This window comes from Ambystoma mexicanum, chromosome 8 (genome assembly GCF_040938575.1).
Source record: "Ambystoma mexicanum isolate Mex_15411 chromosome 8, UKY_AmexF1_1, whole genome shotgun sequence".
Taxonomy (NCBI): Eukaryota; Metazoa; Chordata; class Amphibia; order Caudata; family Ambystomatidae; genus Ambystoma; species Ambystoma mexicanum.
The window spans coordinates 160,079,392-160,099,164 of NC_090929.1; the positions used below are offsets into that span (position 1 = coordinate 160,079,392).

Here is a 19,773-nt window from a genome sequence, read left to right on the forward strand (position 1 = left end):
GTGTGGGGATATAAGTGTGGGGATATAAGTGTGGGGATATACGTGTGGGGATATTAGTGTAGGGATATGAGTGTGGGGATATAAGTGTAGGGGGATATAAATGTAGGGATATAAGTGTGTGGATATAGGTGTAGGGGATATAAGTGTGGGGATATAAGTGTGGGGATATACGTGTGGGGATATTAGTGCAGGGATATAGGTGTGGGGATATAAGTGTGGGGATATAAGTGTGGGGATATAAGTGTAGGGGATATAAGTGTGGGGATATAAGTGTGGGGATATAAGTGTGGGGATATAAGTTTGGGGATGTAAGTGTAGGGGATATAAGTGTAGGGCTATAAGTGTGGGGATGTAATTGTGGGGATATAAGTGTAGGGGATATAAGTGTTGGGGATATCCTGGCGTGAGTTAGAAAGGAGCCTGCTAAAGACCCCCATGGTGCCAACTCCGAGTCCCCCTCTATATGGGGTGAGGTCAGGTAGGTTGCAAGGGCCTGGTCTGCCACCCCCACCATTAGGCTCTTACTTCTAGCCCCTCTCGAGAGTGTGATCTGACTGGGCAGAACCCTTAGAGGTAGATCACGCCAGGAGAGGAAAGATACAGGAACGTAAGTAGAATATTCAGTGTGTTTTTGTTTTAAAATAAAAGGGTCTCCCATTGGGATCCGTTAAAGGATCCACCTTGGTGACTGTGTTACTGGGAATGGAGTAGGGTGAGGGCTTAGGGCGTGGCCCATCTCCTGCGAGATTAACATCTTTTAATGTAAGCGCTTTGAAACACAGTAGCCCTCATTACGATACCGGCGCTAAACCATGGCGCTATTAGCACCATGGTTGGTGCCGGTATCGTAACGTGTCCGCCATGGTGAAATGGGGAAATACCGCCCCATTCCAAGGTTGGCGGGGCGGTATTTCCCCATTTCCCCATGACCTTTCCCCATTCCCATTTTTGCCCCATAGGGCATAATGGGAATGGCGAAGGCGCTAAGTACGGTACCGCAAATTGCGGTACCATACTTACCGCGAAGGTCCCTTTGCGGGTCCCTACTTTAACGGCTGGTCCAGACCAGCCGTTCAGGTCGGGTTCCGCAAAGGGACCTCGTAGTAAGGCGCTAAGTGGTTAACGCCGCCGCAGCCTTTTACGGCACCGTTAACCACTTAGTGCTTGGGTCGTAATGAGGCCCAATGTGTGTATGGGCGTTATATAAAAAAACTATCATATCAATGCAGGGTGCTCTTCTGCACCTCAGCCTGTCCAGCTGGTGTGTAGTGGTTCCAGTGTGGTCCACCCCTGGGCTTGGGAAAAATAAGTGTCCACCCTTGCTCGAGGCCAAGGCCAGAAATAGCAGGGCTACAAAATACCTTTAAAGTGGTTCCCCGGACCCCGAGGATTGTCCACAACAAACTGCATGCCATCATCAACCAGCACTATAACCATAAATACGGAAAACAGAACACTCGGCTTGCTTCCAGGGAATAGGGAAACCTCTCTCCAGGCCATAGTGAACATTCATTCAAGACTATCGGTGCATGAAGTGTGGACACTGGTAAATCTTCAATTGGACCCCAGAAGTGCGCTGTATGACTACCTCCATCACAGTAACACTTTTATAAGCACAATCAGCCTCTCCAACAGAAAGCACTCCCTTTCCTAGTGGAGAATCTTATTTGAGGGATGTCAATGCATACGGGACAGCAGCAGCTCACACCAGTAATGTCAGAAATGAACCTTTTTAATTTGCATTTTTAAAGCGCTCACACAGCCCGGGGGCATCAAAGGCTATTACAGATTGTTTTTCCGTCTTAGTTGCATATTTATAACGCGCTTAGATACCTAGAGGTTTCTAATCACGGACCGGAGATCGAACCTGCGTTGCTTCGTGCGTCTTGCTTCCAAGGTGAGCACGTTGTCACTGAGCTATCCTCCAGGGACACCGTTCCCTCTCTGCAGGTGAGATACTCAAATGATCGACTCCATTGGGGCCCCCTGCATCTTCTTGGCCCAAAGGTGGAGGGCTGTGCTAATGCATCATGTACAATTACAAGACAAGAGGTTTTGGGAAGTAGGAGACCGTAGGGTTGCAGGTCTAGGATAATTGTGCCCAATGTGCCCACAAGCCTCAGGTAAGGAAGCCTTAAAATCCACACCACATCAGATGACATGTTGGTTCAAGTGTGTGTGTGTTTGCGTGTGTGTGTGTGTGTGTGTGTGTACGGGGAATGGGGGGCACCGATCACTTAGCTTCTAGGACATCCATACTGTGTGGGGGACAATGGGTAAGGACCTGTTGCCAGCCCCAGGAGTCAAAGCCATGAGTAGCACCTGATCCCCTTGAAAGTTTGAATGCTTTCTGTGACGATCGTGATGGAATGGTCCAACTAGACGCAGTTTACCGCTGGCGGAGCCTGACCACAGTGTAACCTAGCCCTGCTGCCCACTATCATTTTAGTGTAATCTTTAGTGCATTCCAGCAGAGTGTCAGTAATAAAGTGATGGGGACCCCGTTGTGACACAATTACTACTGCTATGCAGAAGCAACGGCTGTGTCTAAGGTTTAGAGTCTACTCTTGGGCTTTGGGACACGGAGGGTGCCATTACCCTAGACCTACAGGCGAGCATGCCACGGAAATGGACTACGGCTATGCTTCCATTCCATTCATGAGCCGATTGCTGGCACCATAAATCTGACCCTGGAGAGTCTATTTATTTATTCCATTTATAAAGCGCCAAAGTCCTCAGGCATCAGGGCGCTGTTGCATACCAGTTACATCTGTACAGAGCTTAAAGCGTGACAAGAGACATAAAGACAGACAGTGGTACCAATGGAGTTGGGCTATTGATTGGAGTCCCTGCTTGGAAACCACAGCCTGCAAACCTGCAGAAGTGGCAGGATTTAGAACATGGCTGAGTTGAGGCTTCCATATCCAGTAAACCATATATACAATATTAATAAGAATAACTTGTTACAAGCACTTGCACTGCGATGTTTGTTCTTTTGTATTAAAATAGAACAATATATGGTGCTCTTACATGGCGCTTCATGCCAGATTCCGGACTCTAAGCACAGCCAATGGTAATGCAGTTTTGCAGTCAATGGGCCTCATTACAAGTTTGGCGGTAGCCTTGCCAGTAAAACCGGCATGCTGCCGCCAAACTTGCGAATTACCCATTCCCAGGCACCGGAAAATATTCTTCCCCAGTCCTATAGAGCCCCATTGGGCTCAATGGGAATGGGGAAGCCGGATGCGCCATTCGTGAATGGTGCCGGCGCATCTGACATGCTCTGCTTGTGGGTGACAGTACAGCCGCCATGTCAGACCTGGCAGCCATAATTGCACCCGCAAGCAGAACTTGTAATTTGCCGGTCCGTGAACTATGGTACTTGCAAGCTTACCGGTACAGTAGTTCCCAGACCAGCAAACTTGTAATCAGGCCCAATGGCTCATCCTTGCCTTTTGTGTCCTGATGCTAGAGGAGGTCAGCGAGGCCTCCGACATCAAGCATTGTTACCAAGATCAATCGTTGTTATATGTGCCAAGGTCAAAGTTCCTGACTCCTTCCTCCAACACATTCAAGCATTAACCACTGAAGCATCCTCCATGCCCCCGTTTTTGTGCCCCCACTTGCCTTCATATGTTGCAATTGGCCGCCGTGCTAGCATCAAGCAGAGCGGTGCTAATACTGCCCATTATCAGCTCCATATAGCTTGTGTCTTCTAAGAGCATTCCCCACAGAGATCGAGAGATGAAAGAGTGTGTTTTCAGATATCCCCCATAGTCGACATTAATCACTGCTTTTGATTACATGTATTACACAGGGAGAGGGTGGAGGGGACAAGACCCTCCAGCATCGGAACCCTGCTGTGACTGTGGGAAGAGTTACACTGATCCACCACAAGCAGCTTTTATAGCGACTGTACTCTCCTAACTTGCATGTTCTGCATTACACAAGCATCCCGCATGGGGCAGCTGAAAGCATTTCCGCTGAGAATATGCCAGAAACATGGAGGGGGCGGGGGAGTCTTTATATTTTGTGCTTAACTTTGTGACAATTGGCTCTGCTGTAAGCGTGGTGACTCATCACCCTTCCCACGCTTGGGCATAGTAACTGCACCTGCCAAGTTTAGAACTAAGTACTGTACTTGCGACTGTACGCCAGCGAAACAGCGGCCCAGCGCCGTCTCTTAACAAGAGCTTAATTGGAAGGCTGGAGAGATGGATTGAAAAGAACAGCAGAGAGCAAAGGGAAAGGGGTACAGCGTGAACCTGGATTTTGAGAAAAAGTATACAATAAAACATGTGCATTTTAATGGCCTCTGAACTGGGCTTGCAATTGTACGCTGCAGTGATTATGGCACTTGCAAATCAAGATGGTGTCTGCGAGGATAGTGGGCCTCATTACGAGGTGGGCGAAAGGGATACCGGGCACCGTTAAGGACATCGGTGCTGGTAATCTCTTTGCACCCTATTCCGAGGTCCCTTAGCGGGTCCCTTCCTTAACGCCTGGTTTTACCAGGCGTTATGGACGGGGCCCGTTAAGGGACTTCAGAGCGAATAACGGTACCGCAATTTGTGGTACCGTTATTAGCGCCTTCCCCCTTCCCATTGAGCCCTATGGGGGCTGAAATGGGAATGGGGAATGGCTTTTTCAATGGGGACTTACCAGTCCCACCAAGGTCGGACTGGGCCGGTAAGTCCCCAATGAACTAGGGCAGACACGGTCCCGTTATTGGTGGTAGTCATGGCGCTAATAGTGCCATGACTACCACCAACCTTGGAATGAGGGCCAGTGTGTGTTGTTGCATTTACAGGAAGTGGGAGAAACATTCATGCTGACAGTACATTATGTCAAACATCTGGCCGCTCCAGTGGTTCCTGCGTGCCTTCGTGGCTTGCCCTAAAGAGATGCTGCAATCAGTGCCGGCCTTAGTGGCGGCAGCGCTCCGGGCAGAAAAATAACAATTTGGCACCCCCCCTTCCTGCCGCACACCTAGTTAATTGGGGGTGGGGGCGAGAAAGGGTGGAGGCGCCAAATGCTTCTTTTTGTGGTGGGAGGAATGTCATTTTAAAATTAAATGCGCTCGCGGGAGCCGGTGCATTTAACAACAATAGGGTGCTGGGGCACCCTATTAAGATGATTATCGCCCCACTCCTGCGCTGGAGCAGGGGGGTAATTATCTCACTAGGGAGCCAGCACCCCATTGTTGTTAAATGCGCCAGCTCCCGCCAGCGCATTTAATTTCAAAATAAAACTTCTCCAATCATGCCAGCTCTGGGTAGCCCTTGAAAAGCTCCCCCGAGCTGGCGCACTGGGGGACTATGGCAACCAGGGGCGGTCGCCCGGCCGGCCCTGCCCTAAGGCCGGCTCTGGCTGCAATGGTGAATGCTTACCCCATAAGTACTACGGGCGTCAATGTTCGTCCTGAATTCCCATAAGATATCATTGTAGGCTCTGCCCACTCCCCGGTTAAGTGCACTTGAGTGCCCCTGAACCCCTGGAAGGAAGTAGAGATTGTAGGGGGATAGAAAACGGACTAGCTCAATCTGAAATTATAAAACAAACCAGTCAAATAAAAATTAAAAGGCAGGTATGAGAATGGAAAGCGGATGCTTTGCTCCTCATTTTGAATCTATCTCAAAATTAGACGGATTAGGTAAAATGTCAGAGACCAACTCTCCAGGTGTTTACAATCATTCAAGCAATCATAGGTTTTATTCCCTGCAGCGGGGCCCATAGTGGGCAATCTGCTCTTTGTGTTTCTCTGCTCTGTGCATGGAATCAGCCAACATCTCTTCCCACGTCACATTTTAATACGGGCAGAAATTCTGGGACCTCGTTAAATTCTGCCCACTCCCTGGCATTGGAAAAGAGAACAAGTTGGCCCGTCCAGAAATAAAGTGCTGATAATAACATAGACCGGCACATTTCTGGACCGACCAACTACAGGTTTGCCGCTAGGATGGAGGATTTAATTCCATCTCTGAGCTGGAGGTATATATGCCACCATACCGGTGAAATACTGATGGTATTACCAGCCCGGTAACACAGGTGCTGTATTACCAGCAAATCCCCACATGGAGTCCTTTGGGACTCCATGGAATGGGGATTTACCAGTGTTTCTACTACTTGGAATCTGCCACTAATTCCAGCAGACCAAGTAGCAGAAGCGGTATTGCCGGCGGGATAGCGGCAAACTCGTAATGAGCCTGGCAACCACCATCAGTGATCACTGCTGTGCACATGTGTGTGCAAGGTGGAGATCACTATGCATTCGCTGCATGAGGTGGTGTCAGGCGTAGAAACTGGGGGCACACGGCGGTTTTGTGCCACACACCGCATCCTGCAGTGAATGCTGATTTTCGTCCGAACAAGCACGCTCTGCAATAGTGACCGTTCTTTTTCAGAAAAATGAGCCACGTGCAAAGTACTGCGCAAAAAATGACTGAAAACATGCACACAGCTACCAGTGTCTTTTAACTTATTTCATGATGTGTAGATTGCATCACTTTTGATGTCAAATATTCACTTTCGGTTCCTTCCTGGTGGTGGCCATGTAGATGCTGGGCTGGGAAAATGAAAGGGTTGACAGAGGAGGAAGGGTTCTGTGTGTGTGGCCTGGTCCTAATCTACCGCTCTGTCGCACCCGCAGATGTGTGCGGAATCCCGGAGACGCAAGTTCCATCTGTCTCCGGTTCCTGCTTTTCCTAATGTCGCCAGTGCCTGGATCCTCGTGCCTCTTAGGGGTGCAGTACCTGGTGGCTTCGGAGGCTTTTGTTCCTGATGAATTCCCCTTCAGGAAATGCTAAGAACATTGTGAATAAAGCACATCTTTTCTTTGACTCAAGGGAAGGGGAATGGGCATCCCATCACATGCACCAAACATTGGGCCTCATTGCAAGTTTGGTGGCATTCCGCTCGTAAATCTGGTGGGATACCACCAAACAGCAATACCGTAACCGGCACCTGCTATGCCAGAATTAGTGGCAGATTACAGGTGCCAATAAGGGTATGTTAATCCCCATTGCATAGAGTCCCAGAGGACTCCATGGGGTGATTGCTGGTATTACCGGTACTGGTAATGCTGGGGCCGGTAATACCAGCTGTTTTTGCCAGTGGGGGTGCCTGACTTACCTCCTGCTCTTGGCTGGAGATAAATCAGGCCACCCCACCAGCAAACACATGTAGTATGTTATTTCCGGACCGGCATACTTGTAATGAGGCCCATTGAGCCTCATTACGAGGCTGCCGCCGGTATTCATTTTTTTCTGGTGCCCAGAAATGGGCAATTACCAGGTCATTACGGCCTTGCCGGACCCGGTATTTTCCCATTCCTGGGTGCCTGAAACAATTCTTCCCCATTCCCATTTGAGACCCATTGGGAGGTCGGATGCACCACCACCCTTTATAACAACGCCGGTGCATCCGACATGCTGTGCTCGCGGGTGCTTGCAGGTGCCGACATGCTGTGCTCGTGGGTGCCGGTTGAAAGGCACCAGCCACCACAACTCAGAGTTTGCTGGTCTGGATACAATGGTACTGACATGCTTACCGGTACCGTTGTATCCGGACCGGCAAGCTCATAATGAGGCCCATGTCTCTTTAACTCTGAGCATAGGCAGTAGGTTATAGTTCTATGAGCACAAGAAAGTGAGAAGTTCACCTACTGTGAGAACTCGCAGACTACAATCTGGAAGTCCACGTCTCCTTAACTTTTTATGGTTCTCGGCTCATGCCTTCACTTCTTTCTGGTGGAGATTGGAAGCCCTGCAAGATTTTACCGGGTTATTTCTTTTGTGACTTCTTTGTTTGGTCCAAAGCACTGGGTCTTGATGAAGCTCCCAGGGAAATATATATGAATCATGCCTGGGTCTTTGGAGTCCTTTGATTTTTAATGTTCTGCTTTCAGTTTTAATCTCCAGAAGGTCACCTAAAACAGAGCTTCCATGTGCTGTTGTCTCTGTGTTAAAGAAAGGTAACAGAACCGATTGCACGTGTTATAGACCAATCTCTGTAAGTGATGTTTCGATGAAGATCCTAGGAAAAGCAATAATATTATAGGGCATAGGAGCTGGATTGAGGAAAAGGAAATCCTCTCGAGGACACAGTGGGCCTGATTCAGAGAACGTTTTCCTATGGGATTGCGTCATTATAAAACACTTCTGTAAATCAGGAGCAGTATGTCTTTATATCTGTTTTGAGAATGAACGAATGTCTACATTTGGAAAGACTGATAGAAAAATTATGTGACACGAAGACAGGTAATCCGTGTCTTGTCTTCATGGATCTTGTCAACAGCCCTTGGAAAAGTGAATAGCATAATGTTATGGTCAATGTTGGAGAATTAGCACCCAGAACGGGGGGAGCAACCAATCAGGTTAGCCGGTCCCCGCGGGCTCAATCTACCAATCCAAGCCCGCGTTTCAAGCAACCTGATGGCTGCTTCACCCGCCCGCCATCTTCCCCTCACCCCCCTTCCCTTCTTATTTTGAATCCCCTCCAGCCCCACTTGCCTGATTACTGCGGTGGCCGCGCCGCCACTACTGCCTCCACTCAGTTGCTCCCACTGGCCACCACAGAAATGGAAGAGGGCCTTCCTGATACATGGTGGCCATCTTTAGTGAGTATTTATTTTGAATGAACGGGTACGCCGCAAGGCCTTCCCGTTCATTCAAGCACAATACTTTGCTCTTAGCACCCGGGTTACCGGATTGGCAACTGGGGGTGCTAATAGCTCGGGCCTTTAACTCGGGTCCCGGGCCGTTGCCACCCATTCCAGTCCATGGAAAGGGTGGTTATTGCTAAATTATGGCATTGATGAACAGCTTCACAGCACAATGAGACAGCTTGATACTGACACAACAGACTTTGTGATGTATGGTTGTAAATTTGAGGAAAATCACATGTAATGATAATTGACAAATCTATAAAAAGCTCTATAAAATTTGTATGAAGGGCATATAATTACTTCTGTGGAGAATTTTGATTATTTTACTCTTTCGAATGAACAGTCCTGGAAATACATATAGAGAAAACTGCAGCACACTCTACCCAAGCAAAGAAAGGTAATTTGTTGTTTCGAAGATGTTTATGTGAGGAATGAAGTTAGAGCTACATCGAAGGTGCATACATCTAAATCCCCAAGTATCGCAGGATAAGCAGCGAGTTTGTGGCCGCAGTAGGATTACTAGACATTGCTAAAGATGAAAGTACATTCTTGGAAACTGTATTAGGGCGCATGACATTTGGTGCAAACGAGCTATTATATCTCAAAACTAATCTTGCCCTAATTATTAACAAGCTAGCTATCATTTCTATGTTGCCATGGATCTCTGTAAGGTCTACCCCAAAGGACAATATAACATTTAATTCTATAGGGTATCTTGATATCAGACAAACTCCATGTTTGAAGATATGTGTCTCATGTGAAGGACATGTTATCAGGTCTGTACTTAGTGAATCTACATGAAAATCTTCCAAGGCTTGGAAAACAAAACAAGATAAGAGTGAAAACATATGATAATTGCCAAATGCTAATTTGACCTTTAGTTATAGATGCAAAATATACACCATTGAAAGATGATATGGAATGTTTTCCCTTCTCCTGCGACCGTAATCACTTAGTGTGTCTAACAGAAACGCAAGAATCCTTATACCGTACTTTCGTTGTAATCGGCTACCAATACCAGGATTGCCAGATGCTTTTAAAACTGACAGACAATATCGTAAATGAGACACGATGGAGATGGAAAAAAATGCAGAAGTTATTTTTTTATAAATTGTATGAACAAATATGAAAACATATATGATACCTGATTTCAAGAACTTAAATATGTTGTACAAAGTTGCCTAATTTATTTGAATGTTTGGTATTGCACATGTTTTAGTTTGTATGATTATATAGGAGATGATCAAGTTATATGGAGCCTAAAACATATTTTACTGCTAGCAATGGAAATGTATGATCACATTTGGCGTCTTTTAAAAATAAATTGCCAAAAGTGGGTGTTTTTGTCAAACTATAAATGTTGAGGTTACAGGAAATCTATTTCCATCTGAAACGGTATGATTGTCACTACAACTACCATCAGCCCTAGCCAGCATAGTCAATTATGAGGGATTATGGGAGTCATAGTCCAAAACATCCACAGTGCCGCAGATTGCAGGCTCACACACTAATACAACATAGAGCACCCATCTGCCTTGTGCTTGGTCCCAAGGCATCCATGGAGGACGAGTCCGGCTGGTTTAGCACATGACGCATCTCTGTCATTTGTCGCACCTGCAGTGGCACATACTGGATTCAGAGGAAATAACTCTGTGCTATGCTGAGAGCACACCTCTGGCCTTCACACACAGTATCCATCGTAGTCCATACAACACACATTCTAGCCATGCTTCTTTCATCCATGCACACAGTTCACACCCTACTGCCCTGCAAACAGGGCAAACGCATTATAAGGCAATACCGATGGCAGATGTGTGATCCACTATGCCAATTAACCTAACAGTACTTAAAGCCCTGTGAAATGACATGCCATTGGCCTGACCTCCTAGAAGGAGATTTGTGAATCCTGAGGAGGTCTGGGCAGCCAATAATCCAGAGGTCGTCTTTTCCACTTCTGGCCTTCAGTAGATACTGTGTGGCACATTAGAGGTGGCCATTAACAGCACATCCTTCACCATATTTTATTCTCAATATCACTGACATATTTGCTCCCCTTGATTCCGTTGACATGTTGTATGTCTATGACGTTTTCTACTAATTACACATGATGACCACAGACAGTTTTCTATGTCCCGAAGCAAATGAATCCAATAGGGTCTTTAACACACATTGTTATGGTTCAGTAAAAGGAGATCTAGCCTGCCCCTCCCTCTAATCTCTCTCTTCTTCTTTTCTCTCTCTCTCTCTCTCGCTCATAAGCTTGGCTGACTCTCTCGGCCGCCGCGGTCTGTTTCGCTCGTTTCTCCGTGTCAACGTAGCCAGGCTCTCCCTACCTCTTCCTCTGTTAGTGTGTACATGGATCTGTGTGATTTTTCCGTCACGGAAAAGTCAGCGACAGAAAGGTTTGCATGAGAAATGTGGGAACCACAAAAGGTTCGGACATTTCCTAATGCGGACACGCATTCAAAACCCCTACATACCGACAACCCCACCCACACCCACAACATACCCAAAATACTCCAGCACCCACACCCTCAACACACCCCACCTATACCCCCAACATAAACAAGACTGTGGGGGCTGTGGGGGTGGCCCCTGCAACCCCTGCTCACTATACCACACAGTATAGTGAGCGGGTTGTTGCAGGGACACCCCCACAGCCCCCTTTTCTTTTTTTTTAGGTGTGCTGTGTGGGTGTCCCTCGCAACACCCTGGTCACTATACCACACAGTATAGGAAGCAGGGTGTTGCGGGGGACACCCCCGCAGTTTTTTTTATACCTACCTACAATTCTACCACCAAAGGTTCGAACTTTTGGTGTTCGAACCTTTGGTGGTATTTGTACGGTCAGACCTTTTTTTCGGTCCGATCGTACAATTCCGTGGACTTGCGGACTCCATTTTGTCTGTCGCATTCTGTCAGTCCAGTCTGGTGCATGCGTGCTCCCATGCCAAGGTGGCCCCTCTCACACTCTCTGACTCTCTCAATCGCTCTCAATCTCACTCTCTCAGTGTCTCTCTCACACACTCTCTCACACTCTCACTGTCAATCTCACTCACTCTAACTCTCACTGGGCCTCATTACAAATGTGGCGGAAAGGCAACAACGGTGCCGGTAGTGCTACCGGCGCTGTTGTTACCTCTCCGCTCACATTACGAGTTCTGCTTGCCGGTGCTGGACTGCACGCGTGGTCTGACCAGCCGTGCAGACCGCCACCCGCGAGCAGACTCGTGATTGCACCGGCACCGTTATTAACGGTGCCGGTGCAACCATTCTCACCGACCCCCATTCTGCCCTATGCGGCAGAATGGGGATCGGGAGGCCGGCCATACCGGCACCTGCGAATGGGCAATTACCGGCCCATTCATCTCGTAATGGGCCGCTAATGGCCCATTCGTGGGTGCCGGGGCCGGTAGCGAGTTTGGCGGTAGCCGTGCCCTTAGTAAGGGCACGGCTACCGCCAAACTTATAATGAGGCCCACTGTCTCTCTCACACACTCACTCTCTCACTATCTCTGTCTCACACTCTCTCACACACACTCTCTCACTGTCTCTCTCGCACTCTCTCTTGCACACACACCCTCTCACCCTTCTTATCTGTTCCTCTCTCTGAAGGTATCCTATGAAGTGAGGGAAAGAAGGGGCTGATTGGGGGAAAAGGGGTGTAGCTGTCCCGAGAGCCTCGCTTTGTGTGTCCTCCGTGGGTTGTGAGGTAAGGAACCTTGACGACTTTCGTAGAAGGGGGCTGAGAGGGGAGCCAGGGCTGTATTTATTGGGTGACCAGATTTTCAAAATCAAAAACAAGACAGCCACCCACATAAAGGAGGAATCATATTTGGCAGTGACTGACTGCACTTCAGAAGCAGGTGAGGCAAGAGCAGAACATGGGATGCTCTTTGGTTTGTAATGTCCTAACTTTGCATAAGTATGAATGCTAACAAAGGGCATTAGAGCTCGAAAAATAATGCACCCAACTTCAAGTCATACCATTAAAGCATGTGTGCACTGAGCTGAATTTAAAATGTGCCATAGTGTGATACCTCTTCTCTGTTATTCCAGGAGATGAGCAGGCCGAGAGACACTCTGAGCAGTCAGCTGAAGGGGCAGCTATTACCCGGGCCCTACTGGGGGGCGTGGGGGGTGTTTGCAAACCCCTGTGGCCTATCCTCTCCATTCCCTCTCCTTGCGTCCGCCTTGTTTGCTAAAGCATCCCCCCAGTGAAAGACTGGAGTGTGACAGGCGAAAAACACCTCTATCTGGAAGGGGCGGGGGGAGGCTGTGTTCTTTATGGTTGAAAGTAGAGCAGAAGCAGCAGTGGAATTCCACAAGGAGAATGACCTCATTGTGTTTGTCATGTAGAACTGTTGTCATCACACTGAGGATACATTGTCTCTATAGGGGTATGTGGGCACAGACAGGCCATTTGTGGGTGATAGGAATATGACAGAACTTGTAAGGGACTAAAAGGCCAAGCTGCTGGGTCTACGACTGTACTGTAATGACATTGTAAACCGGCTCTTTAAAATATTACAACGTACATTTATAATTCGTGATCACCTCCAGTATATAATATAGTCATAATATGAAGGTTTCATTTGTCTTATTTTCAAATCACATCATTTATTTTCTACTGTGATTTTTTAAAATACCTACATCAGATAAGGGAAGGAGACAAACAGAACCAATAAGGGTTACTGGCTTCTTTGCATAATATTGAAGAGCATGCTGGAAACGTAAGAACTACCACAGATCATTATATTTAAGAACTATTTAAAATAATTACACCATAAACCATGCACAACTCCCTCTTAAGTATGCACTGTTGAGAATAATACAATTACTTTTGTTAATTCAGAAGAGCCTAATAAGACTAGATATATTGATTCTATGAAACTCTAATTTAATCATAGAGTTTGTGTCAGTATATATGTAACTCTGTTATTCAGCACAGAATTATTAAGTAATACTACTTTAATTCTTGTCCCACACTCAAACTTCAGGTTCATATCACAATTTGGTACATAAACAATGAGTTGCTCTTAATGAAAACTAAATGTCAAATACAATCGTCTGGTTCGTCTGACATGGAAAGTAACACAAAATGGTAATCCAATGTTTAACCACAGTCGATAAATCTCAATAGAACACACTAGTAATGACCTCACTCCAAGAGGTGTTGCCCCATGCCACACCTAAAGGTGTCGCCCCTATGCCAACACGTGTTTCAACCTTAATTTCGGTCTTTCGCAAGGCTGGGCTTTTTTGGTAAATTGAACCTATAGCAGAATTGACTGTTATCAACATTACTTGTGTGAGTTCCTGTTCAAAGCAATATGATCTAATTCCAATATTTTCAAAACGTCTCTTAAAGAGTGTGGTGCAGCATCGATTAAAGTCTGTGATGCTACAAATAAGCAAAAACAATCAACTGTTTAGTGCAGAGGCATCTTGCCTTCAATCGAATCTATCCTCCTTTGGTCTGTAGAGCTGTCAAGAGATAGGAGATCTACTCCTTATTATATAGATGCACTTTCCTGTAAAGTCAGTCGTAAAGGCTACACGGTTCCCGGCCCTAAAACGAACACTGTGGTCCGCGCGGACAATTCGAGAGGTATGTCTGGCATAATTAGGTGGTATGCATAAATCACTAAGTACATAATGCACGCTGGGCTTGGTGATCATTTTATTTTTTACAACATTCACCCTAACACTAAAGTAACATAACTCTGAAAAACATATACTCATTCGAACAGCCTCCTTATTTAGATGTAAGTATAACATGGCAGATATCTAGTTCCTGGAGATGTTTCCTCTTCCCAAAACTGAGGGTCTTGCTGAATTTTAGAAGCAGAGGGGCTGTGAGAGGATGCTAGGTCCCAGTAACGTCTGGGAGTGTGCCCAGTCCCCAATGCTCAGACATCATTAAATAAATATATATATATATAAGTTCAGTTTGCTTGTGCCGTGTTAGCCAAGGGTGATATAAAAAGTGTTGATCCAAAGAAGACTCCAAGGTTTGGCCCTTTAGTTTGGTAACAAAGCAAGTTATTTCAAGCTTTCATACTCTTGAGATCAGTGCACCAGGCATAGGGCATAGGCAGAATGAACCTTTGCAATAGCATGAATAGCAGGACATTTTAGGAATGCACCCCTGGAATGCTGTACCTGTTTGTTTCTAGGTTCCTGATATATGGGTCCTTCACACGTGCACTTCAGAGGTTACCCCCACGCATTCCACTCGGAAAGATTTAAATGGCGCACGGCAGATAACACAATTATATGAAAGCAGGAGTTAAAGGAAAACTGCTGGAACTCTCCCAGAGAGGTGTGAAGGCATGGGGTAGTGCCCATCATGGCATGTGCAAACACACTGTAGGCCTGTGTGTGTTGTGCAGAGCCAGTTGTATGTCCATCTCGACTCGGCCTGTTGCCCACCATGCCCATCTATGTTTAAACTTGGCGTAAGAAAGGCAGTCGCTTGTAGATAAATTGTATTAAGACCATTGATCAGGCTGCTGGGAACATTTCCATTACTGCCTCTAAAAGGCTGGCCAAACTGCATCAGAGCCACCCATCTGCTAGGCAGGACTGGTGGTGGCTCACTCATCCACGTGTTGGGCTTGTGCTCCTAGAAGGCCAATAGAGAGGGGAACAGTCAGTCGTGGTTTGAGCCTTTGACTAGAGGAGGCTGGGGTGAAAAGGATGAAGTCATATTGAGAGAGTGCGCCTCTACATCTCAGTGAAAGAAAGACTGACTTAGCACAGGAGCCCTCACCAGCCTCTGGGAAGCTTGGTGGGCAGGGCTTTTAAAGGGCTGGAGGGGAGTGTGCTGGAGTGAGTCCAGCCACAGACCATTGCCTCACACAGGCTACGGTGGTCTCTCTCGTACTCCTTCTCAGTTAGCCGATTCTTTTATGGGTGACCCCTCATACAAGTCATTTGTTGGTGAGCTTTGCGAAGAGTAACCATGCCATACATGCAGCTATATGTTCAGTATTTCACAGGGCATTCTAGGAGTTATCATATGACAGGTTATTTATAATGTGCTGAATACCCAGAGGTTTCTAAGCGCAGACCCGGGGATCAAACCTGTGTTGCTCCGTGTCGCCTTGCTTCCAGAGCAAGCACATTGCCGCTGAGCTATCCTCCCGAGACTCCTCCCGACTTGTGGTATTCCATTCAATGATCATGTTTGGGACCAGAAGTCCCTCAATGCAAAGACTGAACATGTGTGTCATTTCTGGGTGAAACAAGCGCGTTCTGCTTAGGGTTATGCTGTGCATAGTGGCGACATGGCTCTTTCTAGATGGCACGTGGTCCTATGCAGTGTTTGGGGGAATTTTCAAAACCACGACTAGTGTGGTGTTTGGGAAGGTCAACTCAGTGGAATTAGCAAGGGCTTTCACGCTTGGATCGAAACAATTCCCGGTGCAGCATCGGAACAGCAGAAAGACTTAGGAAGTCGAGAGTTTGGCATCGAGGTACAGTTTACAACATTAAAAGCACACAAAAATGCTTAAGTGTCTGATTACCACTAACATGTATCCAAACATACTGTACATATAGATAAAAATCAGTGTAACAATGGGCCTCATCACGACTTGGGCGGTATTAGCCTTGCCGCCGAACTCCCCTGCGCTAATAGCTCCGGATCACGAGTTCGGCGGTAATGTTAATCCCCATTGAGCCCATTCGGGAATGCCCCATTCCCCATTAGGCTCAATGGGGAAATTTCGCGCTAATACCGCCGGCGGATTTTCCGCCAGCGGTATGAGCACGAGTTTTCGGCGGATTTCCCCCCAGCTAAGAGCCACCGAAGTCCTGATTTGGCGGACCCTTAAATCTGGCGGCAATAGCACTACCGCCGGATTTAAGGGTTACCGCCAAAGTCGTGATGAGGCCCCTCGCATATGGTACACTGCACGCATCCCCAAGCCTGGAATTACACAGCACTTCACTGCTTCACATATTATGGCATTAGAACTGTTTACAAAGTCACAGTAAAATACAGCGGGACAAAAGAGCTTCATAATGCCAGAACCATATACCTTACAAATTGAGGCATAACCACAATGCTTAATATGTCCTCTCCTTGATTAAGTAGTCCAACACCTACTGTCGCCAGTTCATAAGTAGGTACCTGGTTAAGTGTTCAGGAAGTTCAGTTGGTCTTCACGAACAGGAGTTGTCTTCAGCCAACAGGTTGATCATATGGAAAATGTCCAACATCTTTAAAATAAAGTTGATGTACGAAGTAGCCCTCTGTAGAGTGAAGACATGTTGGAAGAAGGACACGTGTAACACAAGCAGTGAGTAGGGCTGCAAGTGTTCACTCGTTAGCCCCAGTGGACTGTGCACAGGGGAGATGCAATGCAACACATTTCATTGAAGAGACAAGGTTCTCTCATTATCCCCATCTACAGTTACGCAATGTGTCTTTCAATGTTTCATTGGCTTTGCTCGTTATTCGCCATAGGTACTATCGTACTCCGTATTGAATTGAGAAACTGCTGTTTTGCATTTAACCATTTATTTCAGGGAAAACATGTTTTTGCACGCACCACCGCCATTTATGCTACAAATGACATTATAAGACCTTTGGAAAATCCATAATGTGTGGGGGTGGGGGGATTCAATAGAATTATGAAGTTTCAGTCATTGAAACTATGGAAAAAACATATTTTGTTTTGTATAATAAAAATGAACGACTTTAGTGCCTGGGTATCAGGAAGCTCCGAATGTGGGTTGCATTCTCCAGTCTTAGGCCGCGTTTCAAGCAGACTGAGTGCTAATGGCCAGCACCCCATGCCCGCTTCTCCATCCCTAACCTGCTCCCCCCTCACCTCTTAGCACCCGTGTAGTACCTACACAGGTGCTAACAGTGTTTCATTTTTTTTTTAAATGTACCTTGCTACGTGGCAACCAATTTGGAAACTGTGGCACAGCGTAGAAGAGCACTGCAAAGTATGCTTCTTTTTTTATTAAACACCCTTAGCACCCACTTAGGAAACTACAGGGGTGCTAATGGCTAGATGACCCTCAGCGTTGGGACGAGTCTGTCGGTAGTGGCACCGCCACCCCCTCTAAGTGACCATCGCTTTGCTCGGGCCCTTAAATTGGCCGGTGGGCTGTTAATGACATGGTCGGCCCGCCACCTCGGGTCATATCGCCTTAGTAAAAGCTTTGTTAGCCAGGACCAATGCAGATCCAGCCGTGCCATACAACCAAATATACCAGATAATGGAATGTTAGGGCCTCATTACATGGACGGCGGTGGCCCAAGGTGCTATTAGCACCTTGGTCCATGCCGGTAAAATACTGGCACCGCCTTGGAGGAAAGGGGAATTACTGCCCTATTCCAAGGTTGGTGGGTTGGTAATTCCCCCTTCCCCCATTGCCCTTCTCCATTCCCATTCCCATTTTTGCCCCATAGGGCATAATGGGAATGGGGAAGGTGCTAATTACGGCACCGCAAATTGCGGTACCGTAATTAGCTCCCTGGTCCCTTTGCGGGTTGGTTTTTAACGGCTGCAAAAAGCAGGCGTTAAAGTCTCCAACCCGCAAAGGGACCTCGTAGTAAGGCGGTAAGGATTAACGGTCACTGGTACCATTAACGGTGACCGTTAACCCTTACTGCCGTCCGTGTAATGAGGCCCTTAGTCTCCTGGCAGACCGAGTTGGAAAACAGCAAAATGGTTAAATATCAGTCCTTCTGTTCAGTTTACTAGCATTCTGCCACCCGGCAAAGGCCATTCTGCCATGCCGGTGCCATTAAGAGTATTCTGGGAAATGAAGTGCCAGATAACAGAGCTTGTATTCCAACTCGTTACCAGCTGTAATATCCCTCTAACCCTTGAAACACTTGTGTATAGGCGTGTTATAAATTCCATATCATATCATATCATGAAATGACTGTGTTCTTCTCATTGCTGAGGCTTTTAATTTATTTCTTTATTTGCATTTATAAAGCGCACTGGCAGCACAGGGGCATCGAGGTGCTTTTCTCATGTGGTTATGTTCCCAGAAGCTCTCAATGCAATGTGGTGGAGGACATTCTATGTTACCTTTTCGCGCACAGGTCTTGTGAAGATGCATGTTCCAGGCCTATCTCTGTGAGATTTGCTATTGTCAAACGAAGCATCTCACCCACTCATGCCTGTCATATGTGTGATCATCCTGTCTCGCTCCATTCCCTCCAGGCACCGTGGCGATGGATTTGCAGAACACCGAGTGCCGACCGGTCAGCAGCAGCAAGCTTACCTTGCCATCTGAGAATGGCTCGGGCAGCAGAAGACCGAGCATCGCGCCCGTTCTGGAAATGGCAGACAGTACCACGGTCTTACCATGTGACCTGCTGAGTGACCAATCGGAAGATGAGATGAACCCATCCGACGACGAAGGCCTTCCAGTTCAAGAGTAAGACACATGTGCAGTTCCATAAGTAGCCAAGTCTTGTCCCCCTTCCTGCTAATTCTCTAACACTAAAGTTAAAAGGCTGGTTTATGTGATTTTGAGCATGAAGATAAAAATGATGTTGTTTTGCGCATACTTACACCCACATTTCACCTAGAGAACAACATCCTATGAAGTAGTTTAAAAACCCATACACCTTGGTGTGTAATTGTCATGGGGATTTGAGTTTGACCTGCTTCTTTTTTGGCTCCTAGCCATAGAATATCACCCCTCAAATGTGACTCCCTGTTGCCAACCTAGCGAGGGACCATGGTTTAAACCAGGGGTCTGCAACCTACACTTCGCCAGAGGATTTGAACTGCATTTCCCATGATCCCTCACCATTAACTAACCTGACAAGAGCTGTTGGGAGTTGTATTCTGAAGCTTCTGGAGAGCCAAAGGTTGAAGACCCCTGTAAGTAATGACACCTTTGGATATTTATCATTAAAACTTACAGGAGTATAAAGGTAATAAGGAGTATACACCCTTAGATTGAAGATCTGAACATAGGAAGGGAAGAAAAATGTTAAGACGCAACAAAATAAAATCGGAAAATATGCTTGATCTAAGTTTTGGTATTCAGTCAACAAGTCGTTTTTTGCTTAGCCTGAAAACGGCTCTACTCCTTAAATGTAGATGTGCTTTCTCCCCGAA

At 46.8% G+C, this 19,773-nt stretch overlaps 1 protein-coding gene across 10 annotated transcripts in view; it reads left to right on the top strand.

Moving 5' to 3' along the window:
* Nucleotides 1–19,773, top strand: part of KCNT1 (potassium sodium-activated channel subfamily T member 1) — a 2,308,650-nt gene that overhangs the window by 2,093,587 nt on the left and 195,290 nt on the right. For all 10 annotated transcript variants that reach the window (XM_069609538.1, XM_069609540.1, XM_069609539.1 and 7 more), the window contains one exon: nucleotides 18,865–19,081. In XM_069609538.1, coding sequence (XP_069465639.1) covers nucleotides 18,865–19,081 — 217 coding nt within the window. The remainder of the gene's footprint in view (nucleotides 1–18,864; nucleotides 19,082–19,773) is intronic.